This window comes from Camelus bactrianus, chromosome 3, assembly GCF_048773025.1.
Source record: "Camelus bactrianus isolate YW-2024 breed Bactrian camel chromosome 3, ASM4877302v1, whole genome shotgun sequence".
NCBI classification, from domain to species: Eukaryota; Metazoa; Chordata; class Mammalia; order Artiodactyla; family Camelidae; genus Camelus; species Camelus bactrianus.
The window spans coordinates 12078831-12100874 of record NC_133541.1 but is presented as its reverse complement, the minus strand read 5'-3'; the positions used below and the strand labels follow the sequence as shown (position 1 = coordinate 12100874).

Below are 22044 nucleotides of genomic sequence, written 5' to 3'. Positions count from 1 at the left end.
ATAAAAAGCCCAATAAAAGCTACAAGAACACTTACTATTTCCCATCAAATTAAAACCTCTTAATACTTGTCCCGTTCCCCCCCTTAAGAGTAACAGGCTGAAGCTGACATCATCACTAAGCACAGCTTTGGGGACCCAAGTCCATTCATGCAGTGTACATTTTGAAAGAAGGAACTTTTGCGTTTTATTTCTTATTTTACTATTTTTGTTTTCCAACTCTTTAATTTCTGCTTTTATCTCTATGAATTCATTCCTTTCACTTTTTAAAAAAATTTTGTTTTTCTTCTAATACTTTGAGTTAGATGTTTATTTTGTTTATTTTCATTCTTTCTTGTATCTCCCTTCGTATTGAGGCCAACGAAGAGGAGCAAGCCCCAAAGTCAAATCAAACGGTCACCGTGGCCGCCGGCTACTCCTGCCCCGCGGCTGGTGCTCAGGAAAGCCAGTGCCTTTCAACACTGATCAGGAACGTGTGGGTAGAGAGAGGAGCAAGTCCCAGGGAAAGGACTGCAGGGTGGTTTTTCCTCTTCAGGTAGAATCCTCAGGGTTCAGGGTAAGGAGACTCAGTTCCTGGGACACTGACTGCACAACAGTAGAACCCTCGCCTCTCCCCCTCCCCAGTGCAACACGGTCAAATCCGATTATGAAGGTGTGACAGCCTAAGAGCTGGCCCACAGGAAAGCAAGCAGGATGACTGAGGGTCCACAGCACACGGTGAGACGTGCGGGAGTCTCTCAGTCACGGGGAGCAGGACAGGGCAGAGGGTATTAACATGATTCACATGATTCCCAACAGTCCATGGGAAAACCAATTCAATTAGTAGATAAAAATGATTTTAATGGTCATATAATATGTGCAAATGGTTGTTTCTAAAATGTTTAAGGATGCTTAAAAAAATCACTAGGTATAATTTAAGTGTCTTTTTAGACCATTAATCAACTTGTCTCTCAAAGACACAGCCAGGATGTGGTTTAGCTAAGTGCATACTAACATGATCACAAATTTTTGACCAGTAGAATCAAGATCTTGGTTTATCTACCAAGTCCTAGCAGCCTTTCAGTCTAACATCCTGTCTAACCTGGGAGCCCACTGCATCCTTCTCAGACCACAGCACAGACTACCACCTGGAGGGCATTCTAGCTACAGCACAGCAATACCTGTCTGAATTTTAGGTACAGTTTCCCCTTGACCTAGTCAACCAGCCTCATTAGAGGTACCCAGTTACTACTGGCAAAGGAAGATACACTCCTAACTTTAAGAAAGTACCGCTAACCCTTGAACGATGCTGGGGTTGGGATGCAGACCCTCTGCATGCATGGTTCCTCTGTATCTATGGTTCTGTGTCAGAGGGTTCAACCAGCTGCAGGTTGTGCCGTGCTGTATTATCTGCTATTGGAAAACACCTGCGTGTAAGTGGACCCGTGAAATTCAAACCCATGTTGTTGAAGGGTCAATAGTAAACCCTTCGATCTAGCAATTCCAATGCTGGAAACTTACCTACAGATATAATCACAGACATAAGAAATGTGTGCTTATAACAGTGAAAATTGAGAAATATATATATAGGAATTTATTTAAATAAATTATAGTATAATGGTATTTTTATTGCTGCATCTGTGTAATGGAATATGATAAAGCTATTAAAAAGATAGAGCTGAATCTATACATACTGATGTGAGGAGATCCTCAAGACACATTAAGTCTTAGAATCTTAAAAATCAAATGAATCCATTTTGAAAGAAAAAGCCCGCAGATGCACCCGCCCCCGATATATACCTGCACCTAAAAAGAAAGTGTCTGGAGGGAAATACAGCAAGTTGTTCACAGTGGTTCTCTCTGGAGAAGGGAATGTGGGAGAGGCCGAGGGCCTTTACTGTAGGAGGGGTGACTTGTAAAAGATGCAGCAGGCCAGTAGGACACACTAGTCTAAAAAGCTGTTACCATTGCTCGTTTTTCTATTTCACAGGAAAACTAAAGGAACACAGAAATTTATGGATTTGAATCAACTAGGAACAATGCATACCTAACTTCAAAAAAATCAACATTTGATTTGGGGCTTTTATTAAATGAATCCACGCTGACCAACTGGCAATAGAGACGTCACTAACAAAATAAGCCCTTACATAGCAAGGCAAACCCTTCTCTTTTACACACTGCGAATCCAAATGAAAGATCTCAGAGACAGCAAGAGACTTGCGGCGGCCATCTGTGAGTACCACCGACCCTGGGCACACCTCCAGACAAGACTGGAGCTGACCACACGGGCTAGGATGATGCCAGCACTGAGGACGATACGGGTGCGAGGAAGGGCTGATCTTGGCCCCCGGGAGGTCCCTCTATGCCCTTGGAATGTCCTGCTTGATGATGTCTCTGTTTAGCTGGGGGTCTTGGGCCAAGACAGTCTATGCTAACAATGTGACTTTTGAGGGGGGCTCTGGTCCATGTGAGATCTTGATCTCTGGAGGGGCAGGGGACAGGGCTGAGCCATATAAGTGGTCACTCTTGTGTATGTGACTGAGCCCAGATAAAAACTCTGAGCACTGAGGCTCGGAGGAGCATCTCTGGTCTGCAATGTTCTGCACGTATCGTCAGCACTGTTCACGGGACTTTACCAGAAGAGGACAAGGGCAGCCCGAATCTGGACTCTCCCAGACCTGCCCCTGCACCTCCTCCCTGGCTGATTTTCAGCTGCATCCTTTCACGGTCATGAACCGCCACTGTGGCTTCTCTAAGTTCTGTGAACCATTCAGGCCACTTACTGAACCTGAGACTGGTCCTGGGGATCTTTAAACCTGTGGTTGGTCAGAAGCGAGGGTGGGCTTGGGGGCTCTGAACTCCACCCTGCAGACAAGAGCCACCCGTGGACAAGGGAAGGCCCACCAGCAGGCGGCACCTGGGGCACCTTCCAGCCCTCGGACCAGGCCTCTGGGCAGCCTTACCATCTTGCTTTTCACGAGCTCCTCAATCGCACTGACGAGCTCGGCTGCGCTCGGCGTTTCGGAGCTGGTGGGGCGGACCAACAACCGGGAGGAGGCCTGCGGAGGAAGGTCAGAGAGACGGGGAGGGGAATGCCCATGTTAGTCACCGGACAGACAGAAATTTCTCCTGCAAGCTTATTCTCTTCTTAAAAGTAATTCCAGACAAAACGACCACAAGTTTGTCTTTGTTTGCATTTATTTAAAGCCATCTTTTAAAATTTACAATACTCTGACATGAAATATTAAATAAGACCTGTCTGGGACACATGTGGAAAGCAGACAAAGTCTGTTTTTAATCCGCAGTCATGTACCATCAGAACATTTTTCAAAGAGGCATGGGAAAATTCTAACTTTTGCCACTGCTGGCTGGGCTACTGGCTAAGGAGGGAAAAAATGGAGAATCTGATCAACGGAAGAGAGAAAGGCCTGAAGGTGAATGAGTGAACCCTTTAAATAATTGGGAAACAAAATAGGATACTAAAAATGGCTTTACTGCATGGACGGGGCTAAAAGAAAGCAACAGGAAAAGGAAAGGAACCCGGAGCACTGACCAGACAGGGAAGAGGGGGACAAGCTCACCATTTTCTGTGCCATCCATTTCCCCAATGATTAGTGCAGAGGACAGGAGATCTGTGGCCTCACAAGCTATCAGATGCCATTTACGGCCAGAGCCAGGGTGTACAGGGGTGGACAGGTAAGGGATCTGGGGAGGGGCTACTGAGTTCAAGTTTCAGTAATTAGCAAACACGGCGTGTTTGCAGATTACGTGCACCATTAATTTACTGGAAACTAGAAGGGAGGTAATATGAACCTTGCTTCATATTAAGGACGGCAGAGACGCATGCGACACACGGCTAGCCGTCCTAATGATGCGTGTCTCACAGCAGACAGGTACGGATTATACGCTTACAACAAGGCTTTTACAATGCGGATCCAGATATGCACTTGGTAAAACAAATGTTGGCTTGGTCTAATGGAATCTGGACTATGAGGTGAAGAGAACAAGGAAAAAACTTCAAATGGAGAGGTAAGGAAACTGAGCCAAAACAGACACAGAACACAAATCAACATAATGCTGCAGTGAAAGTTTACAAAAAGAGAAAACAGAACAAAACAGAATATTAGTCACAAGATAATAGTCCCTGGGAACATCACTACAGATTCTTGTAAAAGAAGAATTTCTATTGATAATACCCAATGCGGTAACACAACAGCCAATAAACGATTTTAGCAAAAAGAAGAATATTGTGCAATCCACTCTTTACACAGAGAAAAACACTCTCTTATGTGGTGAATCAGTCAACCAGGCCTGGCCCCTCACTTTCTGGCCAACCATCCAGATTTAGGCAATTTCTGTCTTCTGCCTTTAAAAAGGTATAGCTTAGAATGAATGCTAGAAAGTAACTGAGGAGTGCTCAGAGCCCCACTCCCTGGTGGGTCTGCTCTGGGCAGCAGGGGGTGAGCTCCTCTCTCATCCCAGGCCCTTCTGCCCCCCACAGCACGGGGTCTGCACCGGAGATGCCCCCCAAACTCCAGGCTCGAACCCAGGTTCCCTCCTTCTGCCAAGACCCACGGCACCCTCACTGTACACGAGGCCACTGGAGGAGAAGGAAGCAGCTCCTACAGGGAAGGGCCCTTGGGTGAAGACTAACGCAGGGTCCGCCTGGGCCCTGCTGCTGTCAATCACTGGGTGGGGGCCGACCCCAGCTCATGACATACGGGCCATCCAGCCAGTGACTGTGTTAGTGCAGAGGAGGTAGCCAGGGAAGGAGAAAGGGGAAGAAGGGGGAAACTGATTAAAACAACTGTTTAATTCACAAAATTTAGTTACTGCCAAAAAAAAAAAAATCACCAGAAATTACTTTATAGTGCAGTTTTCAACACCTGCCAGTTTAGAGAGGCAGAATGTGCCAGAACGTGAGAGGATGTGCAGGGCACAGGTATCAGGTTTCCTCTTTGGCATTTTAGGGATCTACCACTGGGATGGGCAAAACAATCTGAGATTCTGTAAGAACTCCAAAAAAGGGAAAAAAAAACCCCCAAAAAACAGAAAACAGAAAACAAGATTTACTTGGCTCGAAGCCTCCTCACACATCCAAAGAGTAGATTCATGGCTTTGAACTGATTCCTGCACTCTGACAACTAGCCCCACAGTCCAGTTTGATCCAGATGTTTGCCATGTTGGAAAAAGGAACTGGACAGCAATGCATCTCATCTGAAAACAAGACCTATACGCAAAGACACCTAACAGAGAGAACCAGACAGGCTCATATGCATTTAGGCCATAACCACGCAGGCGGCGTGTGATTTCTCTGACTGGCCTCTCAGGGACCCTCGTCAGCACAGCGACAAAAATTAAAATGACTTTAGAAGTAGCAATTACTAGAGCATCCATTAAAAAGTGCAATGAATGGATTTATATAAGCACCTGTGTATGAGAGACTGGGCATATTCCTACAGCTTAGGAAGTAGCTTTTGTTATCCATACTTTTAGAGGGAAAATAGGCAGAATTCTGCCTGGAAAATCAGCATGTCTTCCAGGTACATTTTCCCAGCCCCGGGATGTTCTCTATGTCCTGCAGTGAGGCTGGGGCACACCAGCAACCATGAGGCCCCCTCTCCTCGCTCAGGGCAGCCTAGGCCCCCTTACCTTGTCGTCCTGTGAGTCTGGCTGGAGCAGGCTGTGCTGCTGGATGGCCATGGGCGGGGGCAGAGGCACGGCGTCCGCCCCCTCCTCGCCTTCCTCCTCTCCGCAGCTCTGCATGCCTGAGGACGAGGACTTGGAGAGCGTGCCGCTGCTCAGGCCCTCATTCCGGCCTCTCTGAAACCAGACCGACATTCGCCCATTAGAACCAAGGCCCTGGCTGTCACGGTCAGCTCACAGAAACCGAGCCCCCAGGGGTTAACTGGAAAAAGCACAGCCGGGACTGAAACTGAGATGCAGGAATCAGGCCCAAGCTCCTTCCAGCCCGATGGGAACATTCATCCCCTCCTGCAATCTAACTCCCTTGCTGGCCAACTTGGAAGAGGAAAGGGCCGCTGGGAGTGTCTTTGGAAGGGCCTACCAACGTTAACCGTCAGGCTCTGAACATATCTCATCTTTAAGAAGCCAATTAAAAAAAAAAAGTTCAAAAATTTGGACCATACCCCTCAGTTCCTCCAGTCTTCTATCATTTCACTTTTGGTACTTTGCATGAATAAAATTCACTGAAATCATGCGGGCATAAAGAAAAACACAATTCAAGATGCATTTTAAGAATCTGAATTATCACATTAATTTTCCTCTATTTTTACTTTTAAGAAAAAAACGTCAGTTTTATTTCTACTAAGAGGACATGGTATAGAAAACAGATGAGGATGTAAACGAACCATACACTCCAGTGAAAACCCACAGCAAAAGCAGGCCCAGGAAAAAAGCAGCAGAAACCCCACATCTGCAAAATAAATTACACGATACAAATCTTGTCCTCTCTCTCTCTCTCTGCCTTTTTCTTTTTGAGTCTGTGAGGGAACTGGAGGGTAGCGGAGGTTCAAGCTAAAAACACTGAGGGCCCCTCACTGACACCACATTGCTGAAGGCCCATCTTGGGGATCAGGAGGGAACTGAAGCCTCCCACTCCCCCAAAAAGGAAATTAAAAATAATTCCTGGTTGACTATGTACACTATTTTTTTTCACATTTTTATCTTTGATGACGTGGGAGTAATCCGGTGTTTATTACTGGGTTAGCAAAGTAAATTAACTGGGTTTTTTTCTACTCAAGATAAATATAAGTATGAATATGGGGGCAGGCGTGGTGGTAGAAATAACTAAAGGATGCACACATTCCTGCAGGCCCCTCAAGTCTAAAACTGGAGCTTTCCCTGCAAAACGCTGCCACTGTGGCTGAGTGCTAACCTCAGGGACCGCTGAAATCTTCCGCAACATGGGCGGCAACCTGGGCTTTGCCTGTGATTGGAGGGAAGAGGGGGCCGAGGCAGCAGGGCACCCCCTTCCTCATGGAGCAGGCAGGGGTGTCCATGCCTTGGGAGGGGGCTCTCGGTCCCCTGATCCCTTGATCAGAAGCCACACGTAGGCCCCTTAACCCTAGCAGGCGGCTAAAGGACCTCAGCTGGGCTCTGACATGGGTCCTCCCTGGGAACACACGGAAAACCACCGAGTGAGTGCATTCACGGGACCAGCAGCTGTTTCCGCGGCTCTGGGAGGAGGTGCCGGAGGCCCTGTGGGGCCTGGGCGGCTGTGCGTGCGGGGCCCTCACCTCTTCGACGGTCTCGTCCTGCGGGGTGGCCGCGCTGTCGTCCGAGTCCTTCTGTGAGCCGGCGTCGGCGCTCTTGCGCACCTCCCTGCTCTTCTTGTGCTTGTGCGCCAGCTTCTTCACGTGCCCGTCGGCCTTGCCGCTGCTCAGGCGCCGCACCGGGCTGGTCAGCCACTTGCGCAGCGTGTTGCCTGGGCGCTTGGGGCCCGGGGAGCTCTGCGCCCCCATCATGTGGGGCTGGAGGGAGGCCACGGAGGCGGGCGGGCTGGCATCGTTGCTGGAGACAGACAGCGAGTCTGATGGGGTGAGAGAGGGAGAGAGAGAGACAGGCGAGCGTGACTGACGGCCCCCAAAGCCTCCCGAGGTCCCGGCCGGTGCCGTTGTGCCTACGAGTTTCAGCACCACCCAGCTGACACCAAGGTCAGTGGCCCGCCAGCCAGGAGCTGCGCCCGCTGGTGCTACCCTGGGGAGCAGGGGTGGGATGTGTCGGGGGCAGTCCAACCCGCGTGCTCACCCGTCCAATGTTTCCCAACTTGAGTTCTGCCAGAGATGATTTTTCTCCAGATGTCCTGCCCCCTCCAAAAAAACCCCAAGTCACCAACTCTGAAGACCAGCATCATTATCACACAGACTCAAAACGTCACCATCACAGATACGGGAGGACTGAAAGTTTAAATTATTTTTACCTGTTTTTTTGGTGGACAAAACCCAAGAAAGAATGGCTTAAAGAAGAATTCAACAGAAATTAAAACTAATCCTGTTGGATAAATGTGTTAGTCTGACTCACTCCTAGCGAATACAAGTACCACTCAATAAACATACATACAGGCAGACCTTGGAGATATTGTGGATTCAGTTCCAGACCATTGCTATAAAGTGAGTATCACAAAAAAGTGAGTCAGAAGAATTTTTGTGGTTTCCCAGGGCACGTAAAAGTTATGTTTCCAATATACTGTAGTCTATTAAGTGTGCAACAGCATTGTCTAAAAAAAACAATGCGGACACCTTAATTAAAAAACACTTTATTGCTGAAAATGATAACCATCATCTGACCCTTCAGCAAACTGTAATCTTTTTGCTGGTGGAGGGTTTGAAATATTGTAAGAATCATCAAAATGTGACACTGAGATACAAAGTGAGCAAATGCTGTTGGAAAAACAGTGCCAACAGAGGCAGAGTTGTCACAAACCTTCACTTAGTTAAAAATGCAGTCTCTAAAGACATGAATATAAATCATCCAAGAAAAATGTGGAGGGAGAGAAAAGAGCCAGGGAATGGGCTCTCAGGATGACCAGCAAGAGAGGGCAGGCAGAGGGTCAGAGGCCTCGGAGGAGATGGAGAATAGAGGTCCACAGGAGAAGGCCAGGTAGGGGAAGCCACGGGAAGTGCAAAAAATAAAGCGAGGTCTGCCTGCATGTATGTATACGTGTGTGCGTGTATATGTCAGATAGCTTTGATCTGGTCAGGCACTGTGACAAACAGCACCCTTCTAGAAAGTTCAGTGCCAGGGTGAGGCCAGCGGCTGTGAAAGGGCAGAGCTGGCTGGTTCACGGGGAGAGCCGGCCCTCGGCATTCTCTGGAACCACACAGGCGTGTGGCGTCCTTGCTCTCAGCCTCAGCAAAGTTACTGCACATGTTGGAGTAAATGCCGGCAACAATGAACAAAACAACAACACGTTTTTTAAAAGAAATGTGAGGAGGAGAAGCCGTGGTGAAATAACCAAAATGTTATTTGAAAATACATTCAAATGAATCTTCTCACTGGATCTCAAAAATTAAACACAGTCAACACCGAGTTCACAATTTTTCAGGAGGAAAAAGGAGCTATAAAGAAACTTAGGTAACAGCTGACACTCAAAAGACTCATGGAGTTCTGTGAGGCGTCATTCTACAAACGGAAAACCACTGACCCAGGACACTGCAGGGCCCCTTCCCGGGCACTGGGCCCTAGGAGGGCCCCGGCGCGGTGAAGGGGAATAAAACGCCACACGATGAGAAATGGAGGGAAGAAGGTCATTCACTAGCTTGTTAGCTTCTTAAATCTTTTGAAGTCTTAAAAATAAAATCATCTTTAAAAAACTGAGTTCACACAGACAACTGTATTAGCTGTATTCACCTCTGTGGCACTGGAGAGCATTATGTGCTGCGGTTAAAAGGCAAGGGAGTTAAGTCCTCCCAATCCTGTGATTATATGTACCAGAGGCAACACTCGTTTCCCACAGATGCTCCAGACGCCGGGGCTAGACAGCGGAGAGCCGTCTGCCTGCCGGCCTGTTCCTTCCTTGCCCCAGCTCGCGTGGGGAGAGGGTATAATCTCCCATAAACAGATGACGCATTTCAAGCAGGATCACTCATTCTTAAAAATCTTGATCTTCTCAGAGGCAGACTTTGGCTCAAAACTAGTCAATGCACCATTCTGTTTAAGAGTAAAAACCTTTTCCCCTTCGTATGTGCGCACATATTTTTATTTAGTTTTACAGAAGAATTACTAAAACGTTCCCACATCAGCCTCGTTTTCCTCAGGTACCATATGGACGAGGGAGGAGAAACCATTAACAACACGCATTGCAGGAAGAGCCTCAGAGGGACCTTCTCAGGTGCCGACCGAGGATAAGAGGCGAGCGAGGCAGACGTGGTCCCTCCCCTGGGAACAGGAAGAACAAAAGGAAGAGGAGAGTTGGGACAATCCACATGCCAGATGATCATTTATTCAGCTAAAGTGTTTCTAAGTACCAACTATTAGCAAGACACTGTGCTGGCCACAGCAGGTGACATATTTCACAGTCATTTACTGTGCTGGGACTCAGAGCCAAACCCTGTACTTGTCACTGGAGAGAGATGAATAAATCTACGTCCTCCATGCAGGCGACACACCATGCAGTGCGTTCAACGATCGCACCACACCACCACCATTCAGGTACAACTGGGACACTGAATGCTATCAGCGGATACAAACCCTGGCAGAAGTTAAGAAGGGGCATCAGGTGGGGGGGATCACGGAAGCCTTCATGAAGGAGGCAGCGCTGAAGCTGGCCTTTGGACAAATAACCCATTACGAGCTCACGAAGCTGCAGGAAGGCAGGGGCCTCGTCTGTGCGGTGAGCCCAGGGCCTGCACAGAGCCTGGTATGCAGCAGGCATGCATCAAGTATCGACCAGAAACTGCAGAACTCTCCAGCCAGAAGAGACAGAGCCCTGTTCTAGGGACAGCATTTCCTCCATGGACATTCAGCTGAGTAACCGCACAGGACAAAGAACCGTGAAGGCGGCATCCGGGTGGAGGCAGCGAGACAGCCCGGACTGGCCGGCAGGTGATGCGGTGTTCCTGATGGAGCCCTGCTGCACCTCGTATGAGCCAAGGGAGGCCAGAAAAAGACGGAGGCCAATGCACTTCAATAAAACTAAATCAGCTGCAGGTCCTAACGTTCATAAGCAGAGACTCACACATTAGAAGTGATGGGGACACTGTCTAAGCCAACAAATGAGCTTTCCACATGTTTTTGTGCCTAAAAGTGAGAATATGGGGGAATCTGACACGGGAGCAATGCAGCATGTAATATGATCCCTCCGTGAAGGGGTCGCCACTATGAACTCTGACATGGTCTGTGTCCAGGGAAGCTCGCAGGTTGCGGAGAAGTGAGAGCTCTTGGACGGGGTGGGCAGCTGTGGGCAGCCTCCCTGACACACAGACCCCTCCCCGGGTCAGCAGCAGTCTTAGGAGGCTGCAGTCCCTCAGTAAAGCCCTGTGGGACCTGGCTGGTTTTACAAGGATGACTCTCAGGGCATTCCGGCCTTGCTTAGGAAATAAGCTGGGTTTGTAAAAATGGTTAAAAAGAAAAAGAAACGAGAGACGTCATCTCCTAGCTTCTTCCTGGGCTCAGTCGCAGAGGATCTGGTTCTCTGCACTTTGGAAGCAGAGTTAAAAGAGATTGTTTTTGCCTCACCTGGCAGGTCAAGTATTATAAACTTGACCATGGCCCAACCGTTCCAGCCTAGACCCAGGACGGAGGCAGAGCTGTCCAAGGTCAGAGCTCACCGGTGCTGCAGACAAATTGCTATTCTGAAGGGAAAAGGGGTTCTCTTCCTGAGCTGCTTTTCATCAAGTCATTTCAGTGACATTATTTCACTTCACTAGAATATTTATGACTTAGAAAAATGCTAGCAGCAAGTATAAACTCAGAAGGAAGTTTTGGTGAATTTTAAAATTTTACCTTAAAAAACAATTTCGTTTCAGAAGTCTGAAAATGCAGAGGGAAAATTCCTTCACCTGTCTGTAAGACAGGCAGATTATTTTGTCTTGTGCAGATCTTCTCCTTACATTAGTCACAATTTGGGTGATCACCAATGGAAAACATAACCAAAACCAAAAGCAAACAGATAAATTTCTTCTCTTTTCAGTTTTTTTTTTAAACAATAATGCTCAATTCTTCAAGGTGTTTGACACTTTTGGAAAAAACAATAAATTGTAGTTTTTTCTTTTCAACACAGAAAATCCACTGACTTGGACACTGTGAGTTTAACAGCCCATTTATACAGTCTTTACTGGATTGTGACATAATGCATAAATCAGGAATTTTTAAGACTTAAAAATTATTTAAACCTAAATCAAACCATTAGAATGAAATAAAGTGTCTGCTATTATTTTTAGTTATCTAAAGAACAGACTGACCACTAGGCCAACTGCTCTGCTGCAAATTTTAAATTAAACAACATGTCCTAATGGCATCCAGTAGAATCAAGGTCTCCAAAGTTCCTGGGCACACGGGAAGCATCAATCACACAATGAACAGAGCTTTAGAGGGTCTCCTTGGGTGGATCCTGAGTTACTGGTCTGCACACAGGTGCCTTCCTTAGAGGAGCTCCCAGTGACGCCGCGATGCCTGCGTCTGAAGTGTCCTGGCCAGGCACAAACTCTCCTGGGGCAGCCCCCTTCCTATGAGACCCTGCTCTCTGCGCAGGTGGACTGTGGATGGCGCAGGTCAACAACAAGCATCAATCTGGGGTGGAGGCCCAGGCAGGGCTCTGCATCACCCAGCCACAACAGCACTTTTAGCTGAGGAGCTGTCAGGACAGGAAGCACCATGACCTTAGACTCCAGGCCTCACGTGGGCGGGCACGGGGTGTGGTTTGTTGACAGCTGCGGGCCCAGCTGCCAGCGGGACGTCTGGCACATCCTTGGAGCTTAATAAGTATATGTTGAATAAATAATGAATGGGTGCGTGAACGAATCGATTCCCAGCCACAGGCTGTTTCCCAGCCTGAGCGCTGCCTGATGACTCACGTCCACCCCCATGAACGGCGACATCCTGACTTGGTGCTGTGTCTCCGTCAGTTCTGAGATGAGCTATATGTCACATCTAATTTCAGTCAAGGTCGTAAGTGTGTGAATTATTTGCTTACAAGATGGTCATTCAGAGCAGTCCACAGCCACTCCTGCACCGGCTCGCGCTATGTGATGCTGTCTTGCGGATGCCCGTGGTGAGGGTGGGGAGCACAGGAACGTCCCCTGGCACGTCCCCCAGCGGAGCCTGGCCCCAACTGCCCTGAGAAACATGGCGGAAAGCTCGTGTGTCACTCAAAGTTGTGTCGTTCCTGTTTCCACCTTCAGTTACCGCTCAACACTCAGGATGCTCGGTCCTGCTGCCTTTCCACCCTGTCACCAGCGCCCACGTCTGTGAACACCCGCCGCACACAGCATGCCTTGTGGGGAGGTGCCCTTCTCTCCCGGCCTGGGGAACCCCTGCTGGTTCAACGTCCAGATGGAAGATCAACTGAGGACGTCGGAAGGGACTCTGGGCTCATCAAAGGGTCTGAGCTTGAGCCTGGCTCTTCCCCTCAACAGCCCTGCCCCTGGGCCAACATTCTGGCATCTGAATTTCCTCATCTGACAGGACTAAGAGAGGATTACAAGAAATAGCAGAAATAAACGAGCTTTACAAACTGTAAAGCCTGGTCCACAAATGTCAGGTGGTCAAGGCAACCTCCTCCAGGACTCCCTGGTAGTACAGAACTCACCACAGAGCTTACTTGGTTATATTTATGCGAAGTGTGAGCACTCGGGACACCAGGATTCGGTTTAACTGTTTTGTAGTCACAGGCCCAGTGTGGTATGCAAGACATATTCAAAATCATTTTTCAGTGTATGAATAATGAATGAAGCAACCTAGATGAAGCACTTCATTCTGTTTCTATTTTTAAAAACTTGTTCCTTAAGAGGACAAAGTAAACTGCAGCATAAAGACATACTATCAGCACATCTCAGTCATTTAAAAAGATGCTCATGTGTACAAAAAAAAGCCATTTGTGATCTGCCTGAAGCCCTTAGAGAGGAAATCAAAGTTTCTCTCTTCTTATTTTGAGGGGAAAACAACCCCACATAGATGGCTCTTTGCTGAAGTCAGAGTTCATCCAAAGTCCATGCTAGATTTCTTCTTAAATAAAGAAAAAAGCTGAAGAAAGGAGGGGAAAGCAGAGGCCCTGACCCTCAGCCCCACACAGGAAAGAGCTTCACCATGTGAACACACAGCACAAAACCTGCTGGGAGAAGAGAAATCGCCTCTTAGCCCCAGTCTCTAAATTTGAGACATCTGTGATTAATAAAGGCTTTTTTTTTTTTTAACGCAAGAAAAAAAGGAAAAGGGACCAGAGCTTGCTAGCTGCAGACTGAGAAAAGGATCGTGTTTCAGTTTAACCCTCTCTTCATGTTCACAATGGCAAGAAGGCTTGAAGACATTTCTAAACGTCCTAGGGTAAAAGCTGGATTGCCGAGGATGGCTGTCACTGAACTTAAAGCCCCTGAGTTTGGACACGCTTCACCAACACGCCCTCCTGCCTGCCTTCTGTTTCAGTCCCAGCAGCACACAGGCTCCGGGGGGCAGAGGTCGTCGCTGCTTTGTTCAGGCTGAAGCTCTAGAGTTTAAAGCCTGCCTGTCCCTTCAAGCAAGCACTTCACAGATTAATGGTCATTCAGAAGCAGTGGGGCAGGGGTTCCAGCCCATCCCTGGCAGGTACTGGGCGTGGGTATCTGACAAGTCCTCCAGTTTCCTGACAATGACATGACGGTGACTCCTTACCAGGCTGCTGGGGGGAAAAGGAACAAAACAGGTCTTTGTCAACACACAGCCTAACACAAACATGAGACAGTACTCACATTTTTCCCAGAAAAAGAAATTGCAAAACACGAGGAAGAAAGTGGGATGGCGTAGGGCGGCAACATGCGCGAGGATCGACCTGAAGGATCCACCACTGCGCCAAGAGCAGGAGGGCCGGCAAAGCCCGAGCCTGCTGGCTGGTGTGTCACTACGCATCTGCCCCCCGGGCACCCCTCTCTCCAGCCAAACATGCACACACGGGACCAGTGCTGGTGGCCCATCACGTCTGATGAGGCACGACCACCACGCAGATGCACACATGCAATGCTGGGAGACTTCCCAGCAAACAGCCATCTCACATTTCAAATTCTCCTCCACAGAAGCTCCCAGAACGATTTTAGCTGGTTAGGTTTATTCCCATCTTTCTGGCCATTGTAGGCGTTCACAGATATCTGTCAAAGGAACCGTGCCAGGACATCTTGATACAAACTCCAAGCAGGGTAAGCTGAACTCAGAGTTCCGCACGCTCCCAAAGCAAAGTCCTAATTTACAATTCCAGTTGCAAGGACTTGAATGTTTATTTAGCAGTTATTGCTATGTGCTAGAGAGAATTCAAGCACACTTTGGGGCAGCTGCTTCCAATGTCAGAAAACAATGCCATCCGACTGTTTTAGAACAGACCAGGCAGGGTTTAATCAGGTACACGTGGCCAACGGCTGCTTCTGAAACCTGTCTTAAGAATTTGACGCAGCAAGTCACGTTTTATTTAGGAAGTCCTTCTACTGTACCAGGAAGGCTGTAATGTACACGTGGAAATCAGATCTATCAATTACTTACTTACACAGCAAAGAAAGAATAAGCAAGCATTTATGATCGTTGACTGGGTTGGTTAAAATAGTCTAGAGCAAAATTTTCTGAGTAAATGATCCTCTCTCTCTATATTTTTCAAACAGGATTTTCATTCCCTGCTTTGGGGATCAAGGTAGCTTTTTTTTGGAATAATAATAAAAAAACAGTAACACATTGGAAATGCTCTTGAAAATCACATAAAAGTGAGCTCATCCTAAATTCTTCTTCCAGATGCGTTTCTAGGGATCACAGCTTCTCTTTGTTTTCCACAGTGACTGCAGTCGCCTGGGCAGGCCAGGCGGATTCGTTTAGGACAATGAGGAGTGAGACGAAGCCGGGGTATTACTTGGAGAATTTTACATAATTTTAGGTGACCGAGAAGAAGAAACTGACTGCCTTGTGATATGGCTACACTTTTGGTGGGTAACAGTATTAGAGCCAGGCTTTTTATAATGTTTTCCCAAATTTAAATCTCTATTCTATTTGTAAGTATCTGGAAACTTCTTGCTAGACTCCTAAGTTTTCATCCCAGTCACCTCACTCATCTTCTGTTTCTGAGAGTCCGTGGGTCTTAATCTGTCTCAGTGCAATAAAGAAGCATCAGCAGCTGAGACACAGGCGTGGACCAGACCTGCACCCTCAGTGAGTTACCTGCTCCTCTGCACATGCCCAGGTTCAGGTGGTCAGGGTTCTTTTACTCCAGCCTGTCACTGTCACAACAAATGCACATTAGCACAAAAAACAATCTCTTAAAAAAGTTAGGAGCTGTACAGAGGCTCTGAGCACAGATGTGGGACGGCAATGACTGAAAATGTGGCGCAAGGGTATTAAAAGCAAGTTTTACATACGTCGCAATTTGGTGCAGTGCGTCCTCAATGCAAAAATGTGAACTTTGCTTTCATATATGAAGTGAGCACATAAAATGTGAAAGAGATAAATTCCCCAGCCTTTTTTTTTTTTTTTTTTAATAATCCCTAGATTTAACCAGAGGTCCAGCACAGCATGGCCACGGCTCACGCTGTAATGAAGAACACATGGTCTCCGCCGCCTGAGAAAATGCACATAAACGACCCACACATTGACTGTTCCCTGTGCAGCCCCCTTCCAGGAACCACACGGGAGAGTTCCCTGGCAGGCACCTCCCGGAACTGTGAATGGAAGAACACAACGAAGTAATCAGGGATATCGATTAAAACACACTCGACTAGGACTCAATTAGAAGCAATGGCTCTTCTTCCTTGGGAAGGTTGAAAGCAGGGTGTGTGAGCCTGCACAGAGCAGCTGCCCCGTTCGGGGCACTAGTCTTGGGAGTCGGGTCCTGCACAGAGAACGTCATCTCACCAGCACCTAACCCGAGGGGCGCTAGAGATGCGAGGCTTGTAACCTCCAACCTAACAGAACATGCGAGCAGAAGGTGCACAAGCAATGGGCTCTGGGAATCTCTAAATGCTATTTAGTCCCACTGCAGTTTTTGAAAACACCTAAAACATGACACAGTCTTTGGAAAATGTGGCTATGTCAACAAATGCAGAACTTCAAGCATCGTTTTTCTTCTCCAATTCATTCTTGTGAGGAGAGGTGCTAACCTGTCAGAATTTCCAGTCAAACCCATCAGATTTTCAAGGTCTTTCTCCATTTGAATTTCACCACTTGAACTTCCAATAAGGAAATGTGAAGAAATAAAGACGAAAGCAGATGACATAAGCCTCTGCTTGGCTAATCAGAAGAACAGGGTATCACATATTGCTAAAGTGGAAAGCTGAAACCACCCCAGAAATGAAATGAGGAGGAAAGGGCTATTATTGAGAGTGGATAACAGAAAGCATGGGCTAGTCTGGATCAATGGAAGGAATTTAATACAAGCCTAGAGAACTGAGTTACCATGCCCTGAGCAAAACTGGAACTGGCTCATTTCTGGGACCAGGAACGCTCTGGGTATGGGCAGATCTGCAGCTGGGAGGCGGGGGACGGTTTTTAACCAGGTTGTTGTTGAATTCCAGGAAAAGATGACCTTGGTGGCTGCCACGCCTTGTGACCAGAACGCCAGGAGAGGGCAGCCCCAGTGACAAGGGACAAAACGGATCCCCAAGCAAAGATGGAGGGCCTGATGAGATCCCCCTCCTGCTGTGTGACACCCCTCCCGGGGGGACACGGGGAGAACCAGGAGCATCTGTGTCACCTGCTGGCCTGGAGCAGACATCCTCGTGTGGTTAAAACCACACCGTCAGAAAACACCGCTACGATGTCAGAAAGTTCTCTTCTTTTTTACCCCGATTTTAAGCTGGGGCTTACTTTTCATGGGATCCTTCTCTAGTTGAGACAAACACTGGCTTTGTTTGAGCAGAGTTTCGAGCCCATATTCCTGTCTCCTTGGAATGACAGGGCCATTTTCTCTGTTTTTCTTTCTTTTTTTAAAATGTAAACTAGCTCTTGAAATATATTTCTTGGGAGATGTCAAGAACAGGCATTTTCTGCGACCCAAAATCTACGCTGTCATAAAAGGGTAATGCAATCTCTGAGGGGTTATCTTGCCAGCGAGGACTGGGAGGGGATTTGGGCTCATTCCTAACTTTACGCCAGGACAAAAGCAGATGTTTCAAGAAATCCTTGCTGGATGAAAGAAAGATGCTTTTCCAAAAACAAACAAATAAAAAAACATAAAAATGAGACCAGAAAGACACACACAGATCTTGCAGGGTGCAGACACGACGGGACGTTTCCTAACCCTCCCAGCCCAGCCCCTCATTCCTGATGGATGGGCTCCTTTTGAGTCCAGCCATCCATCCATCCGCTGGGGGGAATGTGAAGGGTGAAAGGCGGGTCAGCACCAGCCCTTACGTGGAAAGTTCTCCAGCCAGGAGTGGCCCCGCAGCCCACCCAAGTCCAGCTGTGGCCCCACTCTACAGAAGCCCCAGGCAGTGGAAGTGACGGATGACGCCAGCCTGACACCCAGTGAGGGCAGGAGTGGGCGCAGGGGCGGGGGTGGGGGAAAGAAAGTCCCTTGACACCTCACCTGGCTCCATGTCCCTTCTTATGGGATTAAATACAAGATGTCGGCCCAAGACCAGGCTGCCTCCTTGGGGACTCTGTAGGAGAGGGCACTGTGTGTCACCACCCAGCTACCGCAGCACTGCCACGTGGGCAATTCATGACATCCTGTGACCTGTGCTCTCGCTCAGGTCGGCCTAAATGCTTAGAAACCAGAAAAATTCCTGAAAGTTCCTCTGTCTGTTTGGCTTTTTCAGGGACTGAGATCCTCTGCTTTTCCTCCAAGAGTCAAATGGCTGTCCTTTCCAAAAATATCACCTACACCAAGAAGAATTATTGAAAAAAAATTTCATGCCTTTTCAGATTACTTAGTATTTAGTACACTGCTGACTTCAGGATAATGAGGTTTTCTCTGTGATAAAATGGTGGGTTCTTGATTCTTCCTTCCATCTGGGAAGCGATTTCCAAGGCAATACAGTATTTATTATTGCCCTGAATAGACAATCGTCTTTTAAGGGAACAGGAAGTTAACTGGGGAGGAAAGAAGCAGTCACACGGTGCTCACAGAATGTGCCTTCCGTCTGATCCTGCTCAGAGGTCTTAACACTGCTAAGACACACGAATGTTTAACCTGCGGGCAAAATCGTTCCTGGTGTCACAGACGCAATGTTAGTAAGTGAACGATCTCACCTTATTTGAAGGAGGCTGGCATCTGGAACTGTGTTCTTCATGGTGGGCACTGATGCTTTTGGTCAGTATCGTCATATTGTTGAAAAAAATAAAGTAACTTAGCCTACCTTCCTAAAGAGAAAACCAAACACTCTTTTTAGGAGGAAATTTGTAGATTTAAAAAAATTGAACATGTCTCTAAGTGAGGCAGGAGACACTCAAAGACACTCCCCTGCAAAATGGTTTAAAGGAACATTCTGCACGTTTAAACTATGTGATTGATTTATTTCAGGTGGTGACAGATTTCTCTTCATTCATACAAACATTTATTATTTTAACTAAGGCCAGATTCAGAATGCCAACATGTAAGTCTTTTTCCTACATTCCAGAAAATGCATGAATTACACAAGAACGTATTTAACCAAAACATGCTATAAACCATGAGAACTTGTAAAGGTTTTCTTAGAGCCAAGTGTCATTCATACAGCCCTACACACATGGAGCATCAGGAACAAAAGCCGGCCTTGGAATGTTCTGCAATCAGCTTGCCAAGCACTATCACTCTTCACGTCATCTACCCGGCAGGTCAGCTGAACTTTCAGTCTCAAGGGATGGAATATTAGTTTAGAAACAGTTGCAGCTGTGGAGAACGAGGAAATGGACGATTCTTACCCCCTACACACCCGAACCACAGAGCAAACATCTAGCACATTATATGCCAGGGCCCCTGCCATTTGGTTCAAATCAGAGAACCAAAATTCCTCACTAGTTAGGAATTCCCCTCACAATTATATTTGAGTAACACCTGTATCAAAAGCAAAACGCTGCCCTAATGAAAGCTAAGCACTTGAAAATGGGATTAAAAAGTTAACCACACGGCCAGGCGGAAAGCCCAACTGTGTGTGTGCATTTCACACCCACAATCCACTCCCAAGCGCGCAGAGGGTTAAGCCCTGCCATCCCGTAACTTTACCTCTGATGTTATGACAGCTTGACCCCCAACTCCCCTACAAGAACTGAATGGCACTGACTTTTATTTTTCAAATTATTGTTTTGTAATTTCCTGAGGACGCCCACTCCCTTCCCAGGATATCACATACTAACACCGTAACACCACCACAACAAAAGCCAAAACACAAAAACAAAGAGGGTGGGAGCAACTGTCCTTGGAGTTATTCACGTATCCAACATGGGAGGTGAAATCTCCATCTATGATGTGTGTCTCAGGATGAGGGAGTGAGGCCAGGGCAGCTTTCTCAGCATCCCCCGCACTCCTGTCCATAGGGTGTCCTGTTAGCATCGTGCCCACGTTGGTGTGATTTGAGCAGCTGAGTAACTGCAGCGAGAGGAAGGAAGGAAGGGAGGCCTGGAGTTATTCCAGGAAGGAACAAAGCCGGCTCAGAGACAAAGAGAATGAAAAGAACGCCTCTGCTATGAACGCCAATTAACGGCACAAATCCTGTCCTTGGCTTTAATTAGTGCCCCGTGTGCTGGATCGGCACTGCCATTGCCGCAGACCAGGAGGGCAGCCTCCGCGTGGGGCGGGGGAGGAGCAGGACCCGGACGCCCAGTGTGCCTTCCTTTTCAGCTGGAGAGGGACAAAGGGAAAAATCTTCCATTTTCAGTTCTACGTCATAATGAGTACGTTCCCTTCTTGCTGTTAAAGACTCTTACTCAACTCCGCATGTGCTTTTGGCCACTGGGCCACTTCTTAAAATAATCCATCAGCTTTAGGAGATAAAAGAGGAAGGAGGGGGTTGCCTGAGGGCGACATACTTGGTCTCAGATGCTTCTCAGTGGCTGCATCCTTAGCGGAAGAACTCCAGTCTTCCCAGTATGGGTCCAGCATGAATTGCGATTACTGTTAACAAGATGTAACAACAGAAACTTTCTTCAACGGTGCATTTGAGAACATGGACAATGGACAGGATTGAGATGATGTCTTCTGGTCAAATTTATAAAGTATAAATAAAAGAGGCCTCATTTTTCATAGAAAAAGACTAAAAACCTGTCCAAACACTATCAGGGGTTGCCTATGGGCACTATTATCCCCCTTTGCTGCTCCACTTGTCTGTGAAGCCTCTTTTTTTAAACAACCGGCATCTAGTTTCAGAGAAACACTGGCTATGCTTTGGGCGGGTATACTCTGTCCGAGTTTGTCCAGTTTCATGTGAGAGCTGCACGGACTGACAGGGCGCATCTGGGCTGCAGAGGCTGCCCACGCTCCCCCCGCCCTGGGGGACAGGAGAGGAAGTTCGGGGCCCCGGGGACTGACCCCCAGGCAGACTGTGCTGGCTTTGTGGACTTGCTCCCCACCCCCAGGCCAACATGGAGCACCTGGAGGAAATTCTGCAGAACAAAAAGCCATAAATTTGTGTTCCCCACAAGGCCTAGCTGAAGGGTTATACTTAGAAAGAGCACATATCAAAGGGGGATTACAGCTGAGGCAGGGGCAGCCTGGTCCTGCCTGGAGAGAGGAAAGGTCATCTGGCCTGGAGGCCGCCAATCTGGGACCTCTGGGGCACTCTGGGGGAACTTTTTGGTCTATTTTTAATATTAACTTCAAAAAGTTCTAATAGTTCAAAATGTCTGTAGTCACCCCTAAGTAAGGCCAAATAACTTGAGGTTTCTTTACTTTCTGGCTGAAATATAGATATAGAAATTCAACATATAACACTTTTTTTTCCCCTCAGGAATTGTCATCCTGAGCTCAGAGAGCCAAATACATCTTTGATTAGTGAAAAGTGAGAAAATGAATCAAAATTTTGTAATTGCGGTTTGCTTAAAAAGAAGAGAAATAACCTTTAATGCAATTTCTGGAAAGCATACACTTCTTGGTTTTCTCCTGCAGGTGAGGTGCCTGCAGTTAAGCGAGATTAACAGGGATCTGGCTCAGCCTGGAAGCGGAGAGGCCAGGCAGGAGCACTCGTGCTCTGACTTCCAGAGCCACACACTAGGCCCATTGTGTCTCCTCGTGCACCATGTCTTAAACTCTGATCCATTTAAAAATACTTAGAGATCAAGAAAGATGAGAGACAGAATTTAGTTTGCACAGTAACTTGTGTGAAACCATCAGTGTTAATGGTTGAAACCAGACAACATGGTGCTGAGTACTTCTTGGGGGGTGGGTCTCTCGTTTACTCACAGGAAGCTGAACGGCCTATGCACGGGCATCCTTGACGTGACCTGGGCCCCGCTGTTAACCTCTTTGCATAC

The 22044-nt window shown here is 47.5% G+C and overlaps 1 protein-coding gene across 3 annotated transcripts in view; it reads right to left on the bottom strand.

Moving 5' to 3' along the window:
• The window catches only part of TRIO (trio Rho guanine nucleotide exchange factor), a 332063-nt gene that overhangs the window by 32438 nt on the left and 277581 nt on the right, over positions 1-22044 (bottom strand). For all 3 annotated transcript variants that reach the window (XM_074356326.1, XM_074356335.1, XM_074356319.1), the window contains exons 35-37: positions 7236-7528; positions 5629-5799; positions 2940-3035 (exon numbers count right to left, since the gene is read on the bottom strand). In XM_074356326.1, the coding sequence (XP_074212427.1) occupies positions 2940-3035; positions 5629-5799; positions 7236-7528 (560 nt within the window). The remainder of the gene's footprint in view (positions 1-2939; positions 3036-5628; positions 5800-7235; positions 7529-22044) is intronic.